At 37.4% G+C, this 23,249-nt stretch overlaps 1 protein-coding gene across 1 annotated transcript in view; it reads right to left on the bottom strand.

Moving 5' to 3' along the window:
- The window catches only part of CDH13 (cadherin 13), a gene marked incomplete at both ends in the record, with an annotated part of 482,104 nt that overhangs the window by 231,174 nt on the left and 227,681 nt on the right, over nt 1-23,249 (bottom strand). The window contains one exon of the mRNA XM_080638637.1: nt 15,137-15,289. Coding sequence (XP_080494763.1) covers nt 15,137-15,289 — 153 coding nt within the window. The remainder of the gene's footprint in view (nt 1-15,136; nt 15,290-23,249) is intronic.

Below are 23,249 nucleotides of genomic sequence, written 5' to 3'. Positions count from 1 at the left end.
AGGCGAGAATGCCTCACACTAGACCAAGGCTCTATCCAACCTGGCCTTCAACACAGCCAGGGATGGAGCATTCACCACTTCTTTCAGCAACCTGTTTCAGTGCCCTACCTCCCTCACAGCAAAGAGCTTCTTCCTTATATCTAACCTGAACTTCTCCTGTTTAAGTTTAACCCCATTCTCCCTTGTCCTAACACTACATATATATATCTATCTCTATATACCTCTCTCTATATATATATCTAGATATATATCTAGATATATATTTATACATATATATATGTAGTGACAGGACTATATATTTTTTTTATATATATATGTATGTTATTTTTAAAATAATTTCTTTCCTCCTTTTTTGTCCTCTCCATTATGCTTCCCTAGCAACAAGGAAAAATATTGAACATTTTACAAATTGTTTTCAATAACAAGAAAAACTGGTGTTTTAAAACTGTCATGGTTTTCCTCCCTCTTAGTAATTCCTAAGTAGTAAAACATAATACAATTATTTAACTTTATTAAATCTTCTAAAACTAATGGAAATATAACAGCAGTACATTGCTTTATTTGTTCCCATCTACAAATAGAATCTGTAATTTGTATTCATATCACCTATGTATTTTGCATACACAATACATTTAGGAAATACATATAATAAGGGAGCCTTAAATAGATAATAGGTGTTTTCAGTGCATTGCACTCAGATACCTGAATTACCATTCTGTAAAATAAATATTAAGAATGTCAAAGCAGAGGCTGGGAAGAATTCTGTGAAGATGAACTATTTTTATTTTTGCAAATTTAACCTGACAAACACAACTGCGTGTCAGAGGACACAATAACACATGTGCTAATGACAAAAACTAAAAAAATAAATAAAAATATAACTAATATTTATCCAAGCCTCTCTTGTATAAAACTATTTCAGACAGAAGTTTTCTGGCTTCATACCATCTTCTCCAATATTTTACCCTTGTGCTTTTCCAGTCCTAACTGGACTGTTTCATGATCCTCCACATTGTAGTGCTGGACTTTAGAGCATTTACCAGCCTCTGCTCCTGCTGCCAGCAGCATGACAAATCAAATACAATAAAAATGTTCCAGAGAAAAAATGTCATTTTGGGGTAACCTCACAGGGATCAGGATTACAGTTAATGTACCTGTTCTCAGAAACTTGCGGTCACACACCTGCACAATGAGTTTTGCTAGTAGCTACTGAGACCTGTTCTAGCAAACAAGAATACAAAACAAGCCCTCAAAACAAGAGGGTCCATCATGTGAGTCTAAACATATGGTATTTCACATTAACTGACATGAACAAACATTCTGTTGAAAAAACTGTTGAAAGTCACATCTCTTGTTGTGAGCTTCAAGAAAATAAGAAAGTAAACCAAGACATTTACATAAATACCGCTTCAGGAATATATCTATCTAAGAAATATTTACTAATGACCTGAGTAAGCCAGGATAAATACAGCAAGACTTTTATCATTTACATATTAACAAAATGATGCCAAGTAAAATTTCCATAATATCAGAAGCGTCTTCACACGATGATCCCTACATATTTATAACTGTAGTCCTCCACATCTTAGTTTCTATTATACACTGAAAAAGATCTAAAAGGGAAAATGTGAGTCACCTGTTTCCACAAATGCCTTCACCACAAAAACTAGTAAAAGAGAAAACGGAGATTCTCACAGCTCTGCTTGCAATGCGTGGTGTTGCCAACCCTTACATTTTTGAGTTTCATTACAGTTCCTGGTTTTCTTGAAAATCACCTATTGAGTCCTGTCATATTTTCAATTTAAAGAGATAAATATATAAACGCCAAAAAGAACTTGAATGTTCAGATGATGTGGATGAAAATAAAATGCCAGAAGCCAAATAAAAAAAGTTCAGTGCATCACTCCATCTCCATGCAAATTTTGCAGCTCTGACATATTTTAAATTCTTGGGAACAGTAACATTTCCAATGGTGAAAGTAGGACCCCTAAGGTTCAGCATGGCTGAAGTTTCCACAAATAACTTAGAAATACTGTAATTAAGGAATAATGATAGTGCAGTAACGATTTCATGTTGTCAAGCATGGAAACTAGATTTCTATTTGACTACAATAGAAGTGAAATTTGAGTGGAACAGACAGAGTAGTTGTATATAAAATTGTTAGGATACGTTAAAGTTTATGATATCATACATTTGTGTTTATGCAGTGACACATAATTCTGTATTATGTAGTTGTAGGTATTAAAGTAATAGCAGGTAATCAAAGTATAGCAGAAAAGCAACCTTTATGCACACATATATGCAACAAACTGAAGTTACTGTTTGACTGGTAAATGTTATCAGAACTATATTTACAAAACATTCATTTTCTTAGTTTTATTTCTTATGAACACTATGGAATTCAGATGTGATGAGAGGAAAATGGATTCTATATAGGCTTATGCAGCATCAGTCAAGTTGTTAATTTAGATCTAGCTGAAGGGACAACTATGTTGCTGGCTATAATACTCAATAATATATGGCACATTACTCAAGAACAGTTAATTGCCATTAATATGTCTGTCTCAACAACAAGACAGTTGATAAATTTTAGTGGGGAAGATGACAGAAAACCAGGTCTAATCTCATTTTGACAGATCAAAATATAAAATTTTACTTTCAACCCCACGCAACTGGTCATCTGCAGCATCTGTGGACCTGAAAAAAATAGTAAAACCTTCAGTGGACAGTCAAAATCTTTGACGACAAAATGGGCATGTGGATCCGGAACTCCCATCTCTTTTGGGGTGTTTGCTTTTTTTTCTGTTTTGGTTTGGTTTTTGAAATCTTTTTACAGCACACAGTAAAATTTTGTATCATTTCAGTAATGGAGACTTCATGGCCCATACTGCTATTTTTCCTCAACATCTCTTACGGATGTGGAAAAATGAATAAAAATGAACATACCATAGCAGGGACCCTGTGAAACAATTACATCATATTACAGCTCCTAAACCTTGGTGCAAGAAAGAGCAGATGCAGAAAGATTGGATTTTGAAGATAACTTAACTGCACATTCAACTGGAGCATGATGAGATTTGTTGTAGTCTAATTTCCTCTAAGGATGTTAGAGAAACATGCACAATGGAATACCGAATCCACAAACTGAATCACTGAACCATGTTTATTTCTTAATTTCATACAATTTTTTTTCACATACATTACAAAAATATCATGCCCCTCCACATTAATTAAAACTCACTTTTGCATAAAAATTACAAACCCATCTTTTGTTTTTGTCACACACAGAGGCATATGCAGCTTTAAAACCATAGCCTATTATCCTACAATGATTTTAAAGAGATCAAGTATTTAAACCATACTTCTGAAGTTACAGAACTAATTATAACAGGTGGTTTTATGATACAGCTCCTTGTTTGAGGCTGGCCACTTCTGAGCAGACACAATCCCAGTGTTGACTTTTAAAAAAACAAATGCTTGTAATTTCCAGCCAACTGTATATTACTTAATAATCATAATTTGATGGAACTTATGTATAGTCCAAAAAGCATTAAAATGGAAACAAACCTCAACTTTCCACTGTAATTTCTTTGCATTGTATATTAACTACCTATGCTGTTTCACAGAAGTTGAAGAAAAGTTAGGGTCATGTAATGAGTTAATCCAAAGCCAAGGGTTTCCAGAACACACATTTCTGAAGGGATTTACTTATGAGCACAGCAGGTTAGAATTGATGAGGCAGTGCAGCTTTTGCAAAGACAGTAGAAAGGTTCTATACAATAACAAAAGAAATTTACACTTAGCAATGCCATCTATGAAAAGTATAAAACAGGTCAATAAATATCAATATGGAAATGCAGAGTGTGTAGAAAAAGTGTATAAAACATAAAGACATAAAACATCAAGACAGACAAGGGGAGTAAAAAGGTTATGGAATAAGTTAAAAGTGCAAGAAAAAAAAGATACAAGGTGGGAAATGAAGAGAAGATTGCAGAAGAGGATAAGATGGGTATTGTTTTTCTTCAAGTACATAAAGAACAAGAGGTCAGAAAGTAAAGTTCAGGTCCTCTAGCTGCAGACAGGAAATTATGGACAAAAAATTATAATGAATTCATTGCCTTAGTTCTAAAAAGAGTATTAAAAAAAAATATATTACAAACCATACCTCATTTTTCATTTAAAAAAAAAAAAAAAAAAAGCTGTAGATTGTTATGGATTCACATTTCTCACATGAAGAAGTAGCCATAGAAATCGCAGTCTTTCCAGCAATTGGAAGATTAAGTTTCTGAATTTTGACCAAAGGTTTAAATAAGACAGACTTCTTTCTTTGTTGGGAGGAACAAGAGATAGGGAGATTTGAACAACCAGACTTCAAAAATTTATGTATTATATTCTAAATGTTATTAATGGACCAGGAAAACCTTAGTATTGCAAACTAAAAAAGCCAGGCATTCATGACTTTGACTTGAGCCACAGGAAAGGTACTCCATTTTAAAATAAACACTACAAGGTTTTTGTATGCTTAGCAAGGGATCAAGAACCTCAGACCTTGTGAACTTTTTCCAGAAAAAAAACCCCAAACCAAACAAAAAATCTATACCTAAGAACAGATTAAATAAGAACCTCTTCAACATCTATAAAGACAAGATTGTTTCTACTGCAAAAGTCCATGAGACCAGATGAAATCCGTCCACGGGTCATGAAGGAGCTGGAGAACGAAGTTGCGAAGCCACTTGTCTGTCATGTTTGAAAAATCATGGCTGTCAGGCGAAGTTCCCGACAACTGGCAAAAGGGAAATATAAGCCCCATTTTCAAGAAGGGGAAAATGGATGACCCGGGGAATTACAGACCAGTCAGTCTCACCTCTAGCAAAATCTTGGGGCGGATTTGCCTGGAAGGCATGCTAAGGCACATGAAAAACAAGGAGGTGCTTGGTGACAGCCAGCATGGCTTCACTAAGGGAAAATCCTGCCTGACCAATTTGGTGGCCTTCTATGATGGGGATATGGAACTGATGGACAGGGGCAGAGCAGTTGACGTCATCTACCTGGACTTGTGCAAAGCGTTCGACACTGTCCCACACGACATCCTTGTCTCTAAATTGGAGAGACATCAATTTGATGGGTGAACGACTCGGTGGATAAAGAACTGGCTGGATGGCCGCACGCAAAGAGTTGTGGTCAATGGCTTGATGTCTGCCTGGAGATCAGTAACGAGTGGTGTCCCTCAGGGATCAGTGTTGGGACCGGTCTTATTCAAGATCCTTGTCGATGACATGAACAATGGGAATGAGTGTGCCCTCAGCAAGTTTGCCGATGACATCAAGCTGTGTGGTTCGGTTGATACGCTGGAGGGCAGGGATGCCATCCAGAGGGACCTCGACACGCTTGTGAGGTGGGCTGATGCCAGCCTTATGAAGTTTAACCGTGCCAAGTGCAAGGTCCTACACCTGGGTCACAGCAATCCCAGGCACAGCTACAGGTTGGGCAGAGAAGAGATTCAGAGCAGCCCTGCAGAGAAGGACTTGGGGGTGTTGGCTGATGAGAAAATGAACATGAGCCGGCTTCAGTGTGTGCTCGCAGCCCAGAAAGCAACCGTATCCTGGGCTGCATCAAAAGGAGCGTGACCAGCAGCTCAAAGGAGCTGATCCTGCCCCTCTACTCTGCTCTCGTGAGACCTCACTTGCAGTATTGTGTGCAGTTCTGGTGTCCTCAACATAGAAAGGACATGGAACTGTTGGAACAAGTCCAGAGGAGGCCACGAAGATGATCAGGGGACTGGAGCACCTCCGGTATGAAGAGAGGCCGAGAAAGTTGGGGCTGTTCAGCCTGGAGAAGAGAAGGCTGTGTCAAGACCTCATAGCAGCCTTCCAGTGTCTGAAGGGGGCCTATAAGGATGCTGGGGATTCTTCATCAGGGACTGTAATGATAGGACAAGACATGATGGGTTTAAATTTAAACAGGGGAAGTTTAGATTGGATATAAGGAAGAAATTCTTTACTGTGAGAGTGGTGAGGCACTGGAATGGGTTGCCCAAGGAAGTTATGAATGCTCCATCCTTAGCAGTGTTCAAGACAAGGCTGGAGAGAGCCTTGGGTGGCATGGTTTAGTGTGAGGGGTCCCTGCCCATGGCAGGGGGGTTGGAACTTGATGATCTTAAGGTCCTTTCCAACCCTGACTATTCTATGATTTTATGATTCTACTTAATCTATGATTAGTTGTGAGAATGCCAGTGTATCAAAATGGGTCCAGGAAAAGTTTTTGAGCCGAAGATTTCCTACGAGTTCTCTGACTCGCACCAACTAGCAAAGAAATATATGTTCTATCTCTCCCTTGAACTCCTAAACTACACTTTTGCATACCGAGGAAAAATCAGGCATATTTGAGTACACCACTGACAAAAAATTTGACATCGTGCAGACCTGGGATACGCAAAGCAACAGACAGTACTGACCTAAGCTATAGGAGCTCACCCAGCTTAGCCTTTTACTCCATGCAGCCCTGCCACTGTGAATCTGCTGTCTTGTCCATCACTGTATAAGGCTGGGCACAATTATGACTAGAAAACAAGACTCTTTCCTTTCACTGTAGGAAAACATGAGATCTGGGGAAAGGAGGAAGTGTCCTAGGTATTTATGCTGCACATAAAACAGTGAGCTATCACAGTGAGATATTTTGAGAGTTGCTATATGGAAATAAACAAGGAAAAGAAACAAACTGATAATGCTAAAGAGTGAGATATCATAATAACATTTAAATGGCTTAAAATGCAATTAATATGTAATAACAAAAGAAGTTTCAGGGTCTCAACATAATATGACAAAAATGTTATTAGTTTCCTTTTGTTTTACTGAACACATCATTGTTCTTTCAAAGAGTGGGGTTCTATTAGAAAATAATAACAATAAAAAACAAAACAACAATGAAAACAAATTTTGTCATTTGTTACTGTCTCAATAAATTCCAGTTTCTCTTTGTTTCTTACTGCTGTGCATTTTCACCTCCCACTCTTGAACGAGAAAATACTAATTTTGCCTGGTGTTTGGAGCTAAAGTATTTTTAGCATGGAAATCCAAGCCCACTAACTTGTCTTGACAGTTATAGGTTATAAACAAATCTTTGCTGATTTTTCCCTTTAATGAAACTTCACTCTGTTCCTCCGATAAATGACACAACAGTGCTGTCGAACAGCAGGAATGACAAAGCCATGCAAGCAGTTAGATCTAAGAATAAAGCATATGCCCTCTAACAAAACTAACTGTTGACTTTTGTATGCTTTTCACATAAATGATGTGAGCATGCTAGTGGCTTCTGAAATGAATCACAGTATCCTGCTGATATCTCATAACATTAAGATCTACAGTATGTACTGAATAGACTATTTACAGTAAAAAAGAAGAAGATATGGTGAATTAGAGAGTTTATATAAAGTAGATATCTTGTTCCCCCAGGACAAAATTGGAGAATATACATAAAAATAACATGATTTTTAACTTAATTTCCTGTCAGGTTTTCTTTTTATCCTATAAGACAACCTTGGGAGAAAGAGGGATATTTCCAGAAGCTGGAAATCTCATTTATATCCCAGCTGTGCAAGCAATTATTTAAATTGTACTTTTAAGAAATGTGACTCTACATAAAATGTGTTTGCTTAAATATTTGATTTATGCACACTATTATGGTGACCATCTTGTTTATGACCCGAGGAAACAATGTCAAAAAGTTCCCCATGAATTCTGGAGTCTGCCCATCCAGATTTCACTGAAGGATCCAGACTTTTGCTTCTGCTGGGTTTGTCCCTGTTGTTGCATTTCTGCTTACAAATTTGATGAAATATCTGTTAATATTTAATCTTGCCATTTCATAATCTCAATGGGAGAAAAAAGATTTATGAAATATGAATTATCTTTTAACAAACAATACCTGTTTTTCTCCATGGCATCCTAAAAAAGGCCTTCTATTCTTTACAACAAAGAGCAAGAAGCAACAATTGGTTTTACTAATCCATCACTCTCAGTTTCTAGGTGAAAAATGGAGGTTTTAGGTTGAAAGATTCATTTACTTCACCCTTTCCCTACACAAGTTAAAGCAGCGCTAAGTCGTGAACAAGTATGTCAGAAACAAAGTTCAGTGCCAACCCAGTATTGTCAGAACAAAGAAAAAGTTTCCATAAGATTCACAGATTCCTCTGTAGAAGAACACTATTTTATGGACAGAATGCTTTCTCTGAGATTACAGACACCTACAGTCTCTTGTTAATGAGAGACAGACAGACAGAGCCTCATATGGAGCACCTTCAATTTGTTCAAGGCATCTCAACTCAGATATGGTGGAAAGCTGCACAGGAATAAAGGTGTTCCTGAGGGATGAGATTTGAAGGAGGCTTCTATCAGTAACAGAACCTGTGCAGACATCTGCACACTACATCAACCTAACACACCATCAACAACAGTGAAGTTTTACTGTTCAAAAACTTTGGACGCAGTGAATATTTCAGAAAGGAGTATAATGAGATGTTATCCATGGAGTAACTTTATTCCCAGAGGCAACTGTCTGAATTTCCCCCATTTTGCATCGTCAAGACCTATTCCTGTATGAAAATGCTTAAAATGAAACAATACCAGCATAACCTAGTCTCAACTATGAATTGTCCAATTTCTGATGCAAAGCCTCATGCTGTGCTAACATAGATTTATAGAAATTATAGTTTGTGACTATTCTACGGACAGGAGTGCAACTGCTGAGACTCTGCACTAGGTTAAGATTACTGCGCCTACCTCAAGGAGAAGCTTGCAATTCCTTCAAGTGCAGCCATGGCACAGGGAATTCAATGTTTTTTCAAGAAACTGCCCATAGTTATTTGAGATCCTACCTTTAGTAATTCATTATTTTTAGTATTCACAGTGATGAATTTTCCTCTTTTGCATAGGCATTATCATCAGCTTGCTTACTGAGAAGTCCATGCAGAGATAGCTAAATTTGAAGTAATGCTGCCAGGCAACAACCTAATAGCACTTCCTCAGTCAGTGTTCATTTCTCCCTCTGCAGTCAAAATATTAAATCAATTTAAAACTCTCTGAATGCGCCCAATGCCCCAACAGGTGAACACCTGGATGAACGTATACGTAAACATATCAATATAAAGAAAAAAATATATAAAATCTCATGCACTCTCTGCATGCACATACATAACAAGCTACAAATCTCTTCCACTGGCAGAATTTTCAGCTTCTTGCGAGTTGATCTAACACCAGCTCATTCATATAGGTAAGTTTCATATCCAATAGCTGCACAAGAGCTGCCTCTTTGCCCTCACTCCCCCAGGGAAATTTCCTTTATATTTTTTCCTTCCTAATCAGGGTTCCTCCCTGAAAGTTTTTTGCCATTATTCCAAGGTTTTTTGATGTAACAGATATAGTTTGAAAGTAACAGTGTTTTAGCACAGTTTTCTCTGTGTTACTCATACTTTAATTAAATCAAGCATATTTTACTGAAACTTACGTCTCTATAAGACCAAACCCTCCTCCCATAGAAGGCTGAGTGCTGCCATTTTTTTCAAGGTATGAGTTATGAGTTGGAGATGACTGAGGTCTGACATGCCCCATTACTGCTTTGAGCTCAAGACAGAGCAGATCACTTACACTTCAGACAATTCCTCCAGTGCAGATAATCAAGATTAACATAGTTTAGACCAGTCTTGAAGTTAGAAGCAAGTTCATGGTTTTTCTTCTCAAAGAGAAGTATGCTTTCTGTGTGTTGTTTATATATCTCCATAGTACATATCGCAGAGATTCGGTATAATAAATCATTCTGAAAAGGATGTGGCTGCACTAAAATGGACTTACATAGAAGACAAATTCGTTCTTTTGCACAGAAAAATTACAGCTGTTCACTTCTATTTTTTTTTTTTTTTTCTACAATAATATTTACTTTCAATATCTGCAAAAATGCATTCAGGTACTTAAAAATCTTTCTCACAAAATAATCCTTGGCACCTGACCAAGCTAGTTTGCCTCATGATTGTGAAGCATTTCCATTATTTGTTCCATATTAAACACAGAAATAGAGTCCATTAGGACTGCAGCATCACCTTAAATATTTGGGTATGCCACAGAAACAAGTCTCACATAACTTCAGCTGAAGCAGTTCACACTAGAGATTAGGTTGCTGTTAATTGGTCTGAATTCTTTAGCCTGTTCTCAGTCTACTGGTTATTCAACATATTGAAACAATACTAAGCAAATACTCTTGATCTGCTTTTCAGTCCTGGTAACGCAAGTTTTCTAAGCATCTCAGGCTGTCACTACTAGTTGCAAAGCATTCCTTCACAGAAGTGTGATCTGTCATGATAAAAAAGTTGAAAGCTGATTTCACACCTCTGCTTGTTAAGTATTTTCGAAAGCAAATAAAGCTATTTACTTAAAAAAATAATTAAAACTAACTGTTCGTTAACAAAATTGCCTAGGTAAATTTGGTCACAACTCTAATTTGCACTGGCGTTGAATAGTTTTATCAAGCTTCTTCATTTCATGCTTGCAATGCATCACTTTCTGATTATTTCTCTTCTACACGTATTTTCACTTGGTAAGCAGTCATGAAAAGACGATGGCAATATCCTTTAAAATCTTGACAATCAATTGAAACTCCCCCCGTTGACTGACTGGCACTTTGCCACTGCTGCGTAAGAGGTTGCAGACCTGGACTTTGAACTTCTATTTCCTAATTCATTCGTCTTTTACTCTTTTACCAACACTTACTACAACTAGACTTCACCCTCACTAGAATCCTTTAGTTCTGCTATTGCAGCTCTTTTCAGAAGCACTTTATTTTTGGGTTTGTTTTTTTTTTCTTTTTTTAAAGGATACAACTGAAAATCATGTATATTTCTGCTCTGATGGAGTCAGAAAAGATAATGGATCTGAAGCAAACTCAGAACTGGCAACTTTTGGATGGTGTGTACCTCAGTAATTTGACCAAGAAAATCCATCTTAAGTCTCCCTACCAAGTACTTTCATTTGTTTTTCCACAACTGCGGTTTTAAATACTAAATGATTTGCTATTTTCTGAAATTTTCAACTAGTCTTATTTATTCAAATCTTGAGAGAAAACCAAGGACATGATTTTGGGGCATATCTGTACAACTGAACACTTTTTGTTCTAACTAATTAGGGGCTCTAGGCTACCTGCTTATCTCACCAACCCAGAAGCAACTCAATAATATGCCCATATTCTGCTTAAGCCCCTTCTTCAGAGCATCATTTAGTAGTTTCATTGACAGGCTGAAACAAGTTTCATAAAAAACCCATTCAGGGTAAATCCACTGGCTTACTCTGACCCAGAGAATTCCTACCAGGATGCTCTTTATCAAACCTCTTTAGAAGAAAAAAGGAATTACTGCACACTTTTCTAAAACAGTCTGTCTTTGCTGGGCGTAATAACATCCTTACATCCTCTTGATATTTTTCATGAACAGCTTCCACTTAGAAGTGAAGATAACTGACATGCTCAGACCTTTAAGGAGGCACCTCAGAAAGATAACAGGGAGAAATACACCAGAAACATCTGGTGTGTTTCCATTGGCAAACACAATTCATTAGCATTGTTCCATACACATAAGGAAAAAAAAATATTAATGGCTAATTTCTACATAGTGGCTTTTGGGCTTCTTCTGTCTCACCCAGCCCCCTCTGGCATAATTTCATTTCCTCAACAGAAAGCATCACATTTTCAGATATGCAGATGATTAAGTCAGAATTACTATGGCAACTAATCAGCCCAACATTAATATTTTATTGGAATTTCACATATTTGTCCATTTTTGAGCAATTTAACTGATTTAATGAAAAATAAACTCATAAATTAGTTGGATACATAAGTTTGGGTTTTGGTGGGTAATGGGTGTTATTAATGTAATCTGCTTTACATTCCTCTTGTCAGCTGAGTTTCTTTTGTTAACAAGCAAAATCTAAATGTATCTGAAAGCATGACTGCCACACAAATGGTCTGCACCAAAATGACAGGCAAGCCCTGAACTTCAGACAGCATTTTTCACTCTATTTTAAAGTATTTTCTATCTTTTACTAAAAGTAAATTATTTAAAAATAAACAGTAGAAAGTGAGAGTTAACTCAGACAATCAACAGTTGTCTACATAGAATTCAGTACCGCTAATTTAATCATGTTTCTCTTGCAATGAATACACAGGAAAACTCCTGCAGGTTTTTCAGTATTCCTCCAGGAGAAAAAAGGCAGCAAAAAGCAAAATTTCAAACATTCAAGGAATTAAACAATACTTTTTTAAAAATATATTAAATATTCTTAGCTAATTCAAAACATTTTAAGGTACACAGATGGCAAAATCTGCAAAGTTCTACGGAATGCAAGGTCCTACACCTGGGTCAGAGCAATCCTAGGCACAGCTACAGGTTGGGCAGAGAAGAGATTCAGAGCAGCCCTGCAGAGGACGACTTGGGGGTGTTGGTCGATGAGAAAATGAACATGAGCCGGCTTCAGTGTGCTCTCACAGCCCAGAAACCAACCGTATCCTGGGCTGCATCAAAAGGAGCGTGACCAGCAGGTCGAAGGAGGTGATCCTGCCCCTCTACTCTGCTCTCAGGAGACCTCACTTGGAGTATTGTGGGCAGTTCTGGTGTCCTCACCATAAAAAGGACATGGAACTGTTGGAACAAGTCCAGAGGAAGGCCACGAGGATGATCAGGGGACTGGAGCACCTCCCGTATGGAGACAGGCTGAGAAAGTTGGGGCTGTTCAGCCTGGAGAAGAGAAGGCTGCGTGGAGACCTCAGAGCAGCCTTCCAGTACCTGAAGGGGGCCTACAAGGATGCTGGGGATGGACTCTTCATTAGGGACTGCAGTGACAGGACAAGGGGTAATGGGTTAAAACTGAAACAGGGGAAGTTTAGATTGGATGTAAGGAAGAAATTCTTTACTGTGAGAGTGGTGAGGCACTGGAATGGGTTGCCCAGGGAGGTTGTGAACGCTCCATCCCTGGTGGAGTTCAAGGCCAGGTTGGACAAAGCCTTGGGTGGCATGGTTTAGTGTGAGGTGTCCCTGCCCATGGCAGGGGAGTTAGAACTAGATGATCTTAAGGTCCTTTCCAACCCTAACTATTCTATGATTCTATGATTCTAATACTATGATCACCAAAGCTCTATTTTGTGCTTTAATATCACTTTTTAATTCTCATTCCTTGAGTATATATGCATTAAGCATAGGAAAAGGATCAGTGCTCGGTGCTCGTGTGCAGCAGCCCCCTATGTAGCTAGAAAGACTGATACAGGTTTCATATTTTTATCTTTGCACCACTACTGATTCTATACTTAGCGATATGATGGCTTGCAAAGAGCTTGCATTTTTTCATGGAACTCTATTCTTTCCTTGTTTGCCTTATGCTTTCAATTTTTTATTTTAAGACATCAACAACACCAGGCAAGAGGGAGGCTCAAACAAAAACAAGAAAGAAAAACACTTTTGAAAAAAATTGAGTGTCTTTCAGGTATTTTCATCTTTTGGCATACCAAGGAAATCAGGGACAAAATCCTGTTGCTTTCCTGACACAGTGATACATCTTTATTGGAAAACAAAGGGCTGGATTCACAGACACACTAATCAAGTTGAGGGTTCTCCTACAGAACTTTCCAACTACATTTTGCACAACAGGATGCCAGCGAGCATGCTGAGCAGAGTGCTCTTTAACAGGTTAGAAAGCACTATAGCCTATTAGGGTATACATTCACATTGCTCTGGATAATCTACTATATTGCTTGTATATAACTTGCATTGCTTCAAAAAAAGGCTCCTCTAGGGAAATGTTTTTATCTTGATTTAAGTGTGTACTTTGCCAGATCAGATAGGAGGGCCATTTGTGGTTTGATGCATTAGGTTGAAAAAAACTACTATGATTTTCCAGTAAAAAAATATTCAAGGTTTATGCTGAACATATTAAGGTGGAAAGCCACCAGTAAAGTAAGAAGCAGCTGGTAAATGAGGACAAGTAACAGTGTTAAAAAGAGAAACGGCAATGTTTTTCTCTTAAGAAGGACATCAGTGACTACCATAAATCCTGTATGAGTGGTAAACATGCATTTCACTGTTGACCCAGATGAGAAATAGATGTTTAAGTGTTGAAAATCAACATATGGTAAATTTTAGCAGTACTGTTTGAGCAAGTATGACTAGTCATCTAACTGGCAAACTCTTCCAGAGGAGGAAACAAACAGCAATGAAAGTACAATTATTGATTACTGCATGGCAGAAGACAATACAGAGAGGCCAGGGATGGCACTCAGAACTGTCACCAGAGCCTCTGCCCTACATGGCTGGAGTACCACGCACTCCTTGCTGCATGAGGACACAAGAGGTCAGTCCCCCATGCTGTGGCAGAAATGTCAACACGTAAATGTACTAACCATTTCACATTTCACATTCTGCTGCTCATCTGTATCAGAGTGGCCAGACGCAATTTATCTGACTGCACATTTCAACAGATAGATAGAAAACATGACTTGACATGATATTTAGACCATGCATTTCAGGACATTGTGGTGCAGTTACTTTACAGATGTCAGAGATAGTTTGTTAGAATTTCAATGGGGAAAACCAACATTTATTTGAAAAGAAAGGAAGCTTTAGTATGAGACACATCTGACAGAGATGTATCTGCTAACATTTTCACATTAACAGAATCTTCTTTATCTCTGTTAAAAGATATGCATTACTAAAAAATGGAGTTAAATTATAAATTCCTTTGACAGCTTGACAATAAAAAAAGAAAAAATATAACCACGTAATACTTTAATGGCAACTTCACTAAAAATCTGCTTTTGTCCAAGCAGAATTTTGTATTCACAAATCAAATGCATACATGATGTTCAGACAGGATTTCTACCAAAGGTAAATGACAGGAATTACACGCAGAAAGCAGAGTGGAGTTTCAATTGCACATAAGAATGAACAAATTTACAATTTCCAAAGGACAAATACTTTTTCTGGAAATTTTGTAAGACAATATCCGCAATTTAGTCTTCAATAACTGCAGCTCCTTGAAAAGCAAATACACATTCCAAAAATATGTGTTATCAACACAAAGGCAGATATACTATTGCTGTGAGTACTCACCTCATAACTGGCAGCTGCTTCTCTATCAAGGACTTGGGTCACGGAGATATCCCCAGTGATCTCATTGATTTTAAAAATTCCTTTTGGGTCTTCATCTGCTCCCTTACCAGAGAGCCGAAACCTTACGCCTTCTCCCACTGATCTACTGACGACCTGCATGGCAAAAACCAAGAAGATACATGTCCAATTATAAAAACTTCTGTAATCATTCTAAAACCATATGAGCCATTTTGATCCTTTACCTAAAGTGAAGGCATATTCCCTGCCAATAGTATATTAGTATAAAATATGGTTCATGGTAATATATAACTATAAAATATGGTTCATAGTAATACAGACACATAACTATAAAATATGTTTTCAATCATTCAGAAAACACTGTGCAACGCTTGTGCTAAACCCTGGAAAAGCTCCTCATCTCCTTAGTCAGTTCCTACCTTATATTTACTGTCTTCTATTTCACTACATAAAGGTTCTATTATTCCACTGCTATTGCATTCACTCTGTGTCTAGAATTTGGCATTTTATTTAATTCCATTTTTTTTAAACTTAAATTAATAAAATAGCTACAAACTGACCCCCCCCCAAAAAAAAAAAAGAAAAAGAAAAATAGGCATATCCCACTGGCATAAAGTACACTTATTTTACAACAACACTTGCAATAACAGAGTCATTGCACATTATTTTCCAATTAGTCAGTCCTTTTCATTAGCCATTGTAAAGTCATTACAAAATAGACTATTTTTATGTTGGGTTTTCCCCCTCCTGTACCCTTTTACTCTTCCTTTCCCAGGATTTTAAACCAAGCAAAAAACAAACCTCCTCATGAAAATATCTGGGTATCCTGCCCAGAACTCTGATTAGTAATGCAGTTGGAATTCCTCCACTTTCCAAATTTATATGTATGTTTATATATACACACACTGTGTATGGAAACTCCTTGTTCCTATCACTATCTTTCCCCATAAGAAAAAATCCCTAAAAATCCAATTTCAAGGCTGTCTCACATTAGTGACAGTACATATGTAAACTTGCAGAGCTACACAATGTTTGTTATAAGCTACATGCTTTGCAGATTTCTATTTGCACACCAGAATCTAGAAGGATTATAAATTAATCTTGCCTTTTAAGGCTAACAATCTTGCCAAGCCATTCCTTCCCTCTGCTGTTTCATGTTCTTTTGTTTCTCGCAATTTTATATTGCTAATATTTCCACAGAAACATTAAGTCAAATATTTATATGCTGGTCTGAATTACAGCTCAGGAAGAGGAACAGAAAAACTGGCCTTAGAAACTTGGACCTGCTCCCATTTTGAGATGATAAATGTGCAGGGTGTTTAATAATGTGCCTAAGGAAATACATGTTTGTTGCCCTATTGCAGTGGGTTCAGTAATGCTGGTTTGCAGATTACTGAGTAGTGAGGTTTTGACTAAACTCCATAATCATTACTACTTTATTTTAATTGAGAAAAAATTGCCACAAGTTATGAAATAGGAAACCAGCATTTTCAGAGATAATGTCTAAATTCTCAAACCCTTTAGGGAAAGGAGAAATTTTAAAGTAAAAACCTTTTTCACCTTTTTTTTCTTCCTCCTTCCAAGCAAGAAACACTAATGGATGAAGTTTTTTCCTCATGTATTTCTGAATATATCATGCCAAAACACCAAGGCAGACAACACTTCAGGTGATGAAAGGGCAAACTAACTCTGTAACTTCAGTTTTGTGATGAAACTGAAACATAATAGTTCCCAATGGAAAGTTACCTTCCTCTCAGTTCATTTTTTTTGACCAATCTCTGGTATTTTTCCTACCAAACCTAAAAATGCATGTTTTTCCTAAAATAAGTCTAGGCTTATTATTTTGTAATGTCATGACCATTGCCCATTTTTGCAGCAAGAAGATGAATTGATCATCTTCTGCCCTGATTTCTGAGACTTTTGATAAGTGCACTTTATCCAATGTAAGAACACTGGTTTGAAAAGCCTGAAGTCAGCAACAGGCCAGCACAAAAATCTAATTCAGAGATGTCTATGCAACACTCATTTCCACCAGAGCCGTCAAACATTACTTGTTTGTGGCAAATTTAGGATGCTGTCTAGGTGCAATGCCCCAGCTGTAACAAGCCACAGAAAGAAAGCAAAACAAATAATGGGCTTTGCAAGGGCATTTATCAGAAAAATTCCAGATAATCACATACAGATCTTTCTCTACACTAGATAGAAAGACAGGAGTGCAATAAAAACAACAACAGTAATAAGGGCACCTGCAAAACTGACTGGAGGTGAAATTTCCTGTCAACTACAAATCTGACAAAGATCTTAACCCTGAGTTTGATGGCAAGCCATCTCAAGAGATTTGTACTCCATGGAACTACAACACATTCCATGTCTCATATGTCATCCCCACTTTAGCTGTAAACCATTCTTCAGCATATACTGTATAGGACCAACAGAGATACCAGACAGCAGAGCCTTTTTCTAACTGACTGCTGTGTCCTTAGAGCTTGTTTAAAACTGCAGGAAACTGTCACATTCATGGTGCAAGCATTTGCAGATCCTGCTTTCCAATCTATTTACCCCTCTTTGCATGAAGTCATTGCACAGTGAGTTATGCTTGATATAGTAATCAGAAGCTCAGGTTAGAGATGCTTCAAGTACCTCTGCATTATATGTTCAAGAACAGTAGTGATCGCACAGAAAGTAATTTTCAGAAAAGATTCTTTAAAGTGATTAATTAGCCACAAGAGGGAGCTACAAACTCCCAGGAATGTGAGGAAGAACATTAACATCTCCCAATTAGGATGCTTATATAGTGGCTGCATAGTTCAAAGAAAGTGCATTTCCCAGTTCACACTAAGATCAGTACAATGAAAAGTTTAATAAAAATCAGGCTTAATTTGCCATATGGTTTGGTGCTTTAACAAGAGCAAGGAAGAAAGGAGGATTGTCTGATATCTCCCCTGGCAAGACTGCTATTCTGAACACTGCCATAAACACAGCACTGTTCATATGAAAATTTCCTAGCTTGCAAGGTATTTACACAATGATAGTTCCCCAATTTACTGGCTGAGAAAAAACAAAGCCAGATTATTTCTGCTGGAATGTTCGCTTTTGTATGTCATTCTTTCACATTTCTAAAATATGTTAAGGACTTGCTCACAGTTATTATTACCTTAAGCCTAGACAGAAAAACTTATTTCCAGAAATTATTCTCAGCTTTAGGAATTTCAATGCAGGTTATAACATTGAAAATATCTGCACTATATGACAGTGGCTAGGTATTGCATATAAAGACTCTTCATTCTTAGAACACAGTCTAGTAGCGCAGACCCAAGCAGCCACCTACACAGAATATGGATAATTTAGGCATACTTGATCTGGCCTCCTACTTCATACTTATTTATTTTTTCCCTTATTATGATCTCACAATTCAGAAGTACTCTTGGCTTTGCATAGACAGATGACACAGACAGGATAGAAGCTAGCTGAGCAACCCACAATAATGTAAACTCTTGAAGGCTGTTTCCTCATCCAGGATCCAAAGGACAGTATGAGATGAAGACATAGACATTATTCACTTTCTCATACCTCATAACACTTTCCATGTCAGGGGCACACTGGAGAATAAATGTATTGAAAACTGAAGTGATCAATGCTAGCCTTGTCAGGGCCACATGTATAGAACTCGACACAAACCAGGGTTTTTTTGTTGTTTCTTGGGGGTTGTTTTTCCTCAAAAAAGGCAGAAACTCTATGATTCTGTTGAACTAAAAGACACTTTCAAGAAAAGAGTGGTACTTAGCTGACAGAATCTGCTTTTTTTGCTGAACCATGGCTAAAACATATTTGCCAAGTGCTGTTTTTCAGTTGACATTATGTATCCCTTCCAGCTAAACTCATTACAGCAATGTGATCCCGTTGCAGGTTTATCGCAAAAGTAAATCAGAGTGTTCTCAAGAGAAGAAGAGAAATACAAGAAGCCACAATGTCCCCGGAGAGAGACTTCACATTTCTGCATCCCCAGCAAAACCATCCTTAAACACACCATCCCAGCTTACCAGTTCCATTCAAGAAGTGTTTGCCTCAACGATTTCCATAACTTCTTAGTCCTTGACACCATTTGAATTAGAGATACATTATAATAATTTCACTTTTTAATTAGAAAACAAATCCCATCCTCAGACAAGAATATCTGGTTCATACCCCACTACTCTTTATTCCAGAGCATTACACTCTCTCTCTTGCGGTTTTTTTTTTGGGGGTGGTTTTAGTTATTATCCCTCCTCATGTCTCCTAAGAAGCAAACTTACCATGGAATAGTAAGAGGTGAACTATTTTTCTTCTTTAATCATTTCACTACACAGGAGCAAAGCAACGGTTTAGGCTCACAAGCTCTCATATAAGCATTTAAACAGACACTTCCTGTCCTGCCATGTTGAAAATCAGTCTTTGCAGTCAGAGGCTCCTTCTGCTCTGTGCTGACTGAAATAATCTTTCAACCAAAACAGATGCAAAATATTCCCATCATTATTCAAAAACATTAACCAACAGAAACTATTTCAGTGCTATAAGCTAAACACACAAAAACTGTGATTAGAAGACAACATCATATATAATTTGCTGAGTTTAATAATTTATTAAATCTATTGTTTCTCAATACCTCTACCTGCACTTTTTACAAGTGCACCTTTCTATCCAATATAGGAACAGTGGTTTGAAAGGCCTGAAGTCAGCCTCAGGCCAGCACAAATATTGCATTAGAGAAAAATCTGACTCTGACAGACAATGTTAAATGAAGAACAACTCAAAAGATGCCATTAAAAAATACTGGATAAAATAGTTAAGCAGGGGAACCAAATTCTGCTCTTTGTCAGAGGGAGACATTGGCCAAATTTGACCTTTGCTTTCTGTCTGACTAGGACTTTCTTCAGAAATCATTCAGTATATGGGTGACAGCCAAGAACATCCAGGTGATTTTTTCACATAGCTAACAGTAACAGAAATTATAAAGCTCCTCTAAGTGACTATGTCCTTTGGTCATCATAATTAGGGATAAAACCAAACATATTACATATAACAATACATATTTTAGGTGACACTGTACCTCTGCCCATGGCAGGGGGTTGGAACTAGATAATCTCTAATGTTCCTTCTAACCCGAATCATTCCATGATTCTACGGCTGCTCACAAAGATAGTAAGCCTCGCTATTAGCTTCACTATATTATCAACCAACACACATCTGGATAAATGCCCATTCAGTATGTTTTCCAAAACAGAAGCTGAGTTAATGGAGACAAGTATAAATAATATTTGCAAAATTCAGTTAAACAACAGAACTTCGGCAGTTAAAGACGCTTATGCAATACAATCATGTATGCAATATCACAGTCCTAAATTTAAAAACATTTTCAGATCAGGTTTGAATCTTCAGTGTATGAGTGAGGCAAGATTTCCAAAGTTGTCTAAACCTCCCAGACCATGTGCTGTCAGTGCAAAGCTTAAACCAGTGTCGTGGTTTAAGCCCAGGCCGTAAATTAGAACCACGCAGTCCACTTCCCCCTCCACCCTTTCCTTCCTCCCACTCCTGGAGGGATGGGCAGGAGAATCGAAAGAATGCAACTCCCACGAGTTGAGATAAGAACAGTTTAATAACTAAGGTATAACACAAATCACTACTGCTGCCACCAATAATAATAATGATAAAGAAAATAACAAGGGAAGAGAATACAACACCTCACCATCTGCCAACCAATAACTTGCCCCCTACCCAGCAGTGATCCAGCCCTTCCAGGTAACTCTCAGTTACATCCCCAGGCATGACGTGCTGTGGTATGGAATACCTCTTTGGCTAGTTTGGGTCAGGTGTCCTGTCCATGCTTCCTCCTGGATTCCCCTCCTCCCTGGCAGAGCATGAGGCTCAGAAACTCCTTAGTCAGACCAAACATCAGCGTTATCAGCTCTGTTCCCAGGCCAAAAGTCAAAAACACAGTGCTGTACCAGCTACTAAGAAGGATTAAAAATGACTGCTACTGCTAAACCAGGACAACCAGGCAGTCAATCAATCACTCTGATTCTAATATTTTCACTTGCACTGGAAGAGAAAGCACAAACCCAGAGCGAAAAGGGACATGTGACCAGCAGCAGGAACATACAACCCTGACCCAACCTCCTATGAGGGAAAGGAACACAAAGTTAAGGTTAAGAGTTTGGTTTCTGAGGAAACCAAAGCTGGGGAAAACAATGTTTGGTACAGCAGACGTTTCTTCTGTGTCATCAACTACAAATATGTGGCTTCATTCTGTTAATACACAGCTTTGTATATGCTTGTGTATTACATACACCTATATATTTCCCAAAGAAAAATATGTATAGAAAACAGACTTGATTTAATTTAGCAGAGAAAGCCATAATTCAGTTATTTTAAACCTATCTTCTATGTCAGATCCCCAAGACTGTTTTAATTGAGCAAAACACATGATTAGAAAGTGTCTGAAATTTGCACTTTTACATACACATTAAAAGATCAGTGGCCACTGGCCAAAATTGTGATTACAAGATTATCCATTACTTTTTATTTCAGAATTCTTATTTTAGAAAAAAAGTTCGTCAAACTGAAACACATGCATCATTACAATAGTGCATCTGTAGACTGAAGTCTTCTTAATAGCTGTAGAAAATCTTTAAAGTATTGAGTACTAGGCATCCTAACACCTTGAATGTGGAACCTTTTATACCAATTCTTAGTGATGCAACATGGAAATAAAAAAACAACCAACCATCCAAACAAACAGAACCAAAACCAAAATCAAAACCAAAAAACCACCCACCAAAGCCCATAGGAGCTGATATTAAAAAAAAATTATGAAAATGAAAAATTACACACTGATATACTCTACAGGGGTTTTTTTTTACCATCTTAATTATGAACATTGTTACAGAAAACATTTTCGGAAGTGTCAAATTTAGGAACAACATTGTGAAAATTAAAACCACATAGTTTTAGCCTTTAATGCATGTCTACAAGACTGATTGGCGGCTGCAAATAGTACAAATGTTCCTTGCCTGAAGCAATCCAGACAAAACTGCATAAATATACTTATCAGGTCTCATATTCAGAACTTGTATGTACATGGAGGAAATAGAACTCATATTGATAGAGTTCTATTGATATTGATATATATTGATATAGTTCGTATATTTGAGGATTTTGTTGAATGGGGCTCTGCTTCCTATAGAAGTTATAATACCAGCTAATACATTGCTGTAGTAACTATAATAAAAACAACACTAAATCTGAAATTTGACAAAATTAATAAATTCCATAGACATATATCAACAAAATATCTCAATGTATGACAATTACACACTATATTAAAAACTGACCAAGTTGTTTCACCACCAATGCTCATTTTTTGAGGTATTTTTTGAATTATCAACACAGATAGGATCTCAGCATACAGGCTTCTTATCATAATTGTCCATAAATGTTTACAAAATTCAGATCAATTTTGTACTAGGATGTACAGGTGTCCAACTGCAACAAAATGAATTTATGAATGTGAAAGCCCTGTGCACAGGCAGATCTCTTCAGTCTGAGGTTCATTATTATAGCTGTACACAGTTGCAACAATCCTCCTTCAAGAATCAGTTGCAGCTCTAGGCCCTCCAAGCTTCATCTACAATTGCACCAAATCTGAAGATTTAACCAACATAAATAACTAAGAGTGAGCATTTGCTCCTAGATCAGAGTAATTCAATGAACACATCAAGATGTGCATTACCTTTTGTAACAGATAATCCTTCAGTTTCTTTATATTCCTAGTTTAAAACAGGACGAAGTTTCATTGCAAACAATTTTCACTTCCCTTTTTCCTAAGTAGCGGTTGATTTCACGTACATATCTGCAAACTCCAGACTCAGCACACAACAGTATCTCCCTACTGACAGTGCAGAATTTATAAACACAGTTTTTCATAATCTGAAAGTGCCCTACAAGTACTACCGATCACAAAAGGGCTGGATATTTCACTGGCTGATTTGGCTTTTCAGTAGCTATTTATCATCATACTTTAATAGCTGTTTAAGTTATTAATTGGCAACAAACCCTGTTA

This window comes from Psittacula echo (genome assembly GCF_963264785.1).
Source record: "Psittacula echo genome assembly, chromosome: Z".
NCBI classification, from domain to species: domain Eukaryota; kingdom Metazoa; phylum Chordata; class Aves; order Psittaciformes; family Psittacidae; genus Psittacula; species Psittacula echo.
Note: the sequence above shows the minus strand (reverse complement) of the source record. Positions and strands in the feature narration are given on the sequence as shown.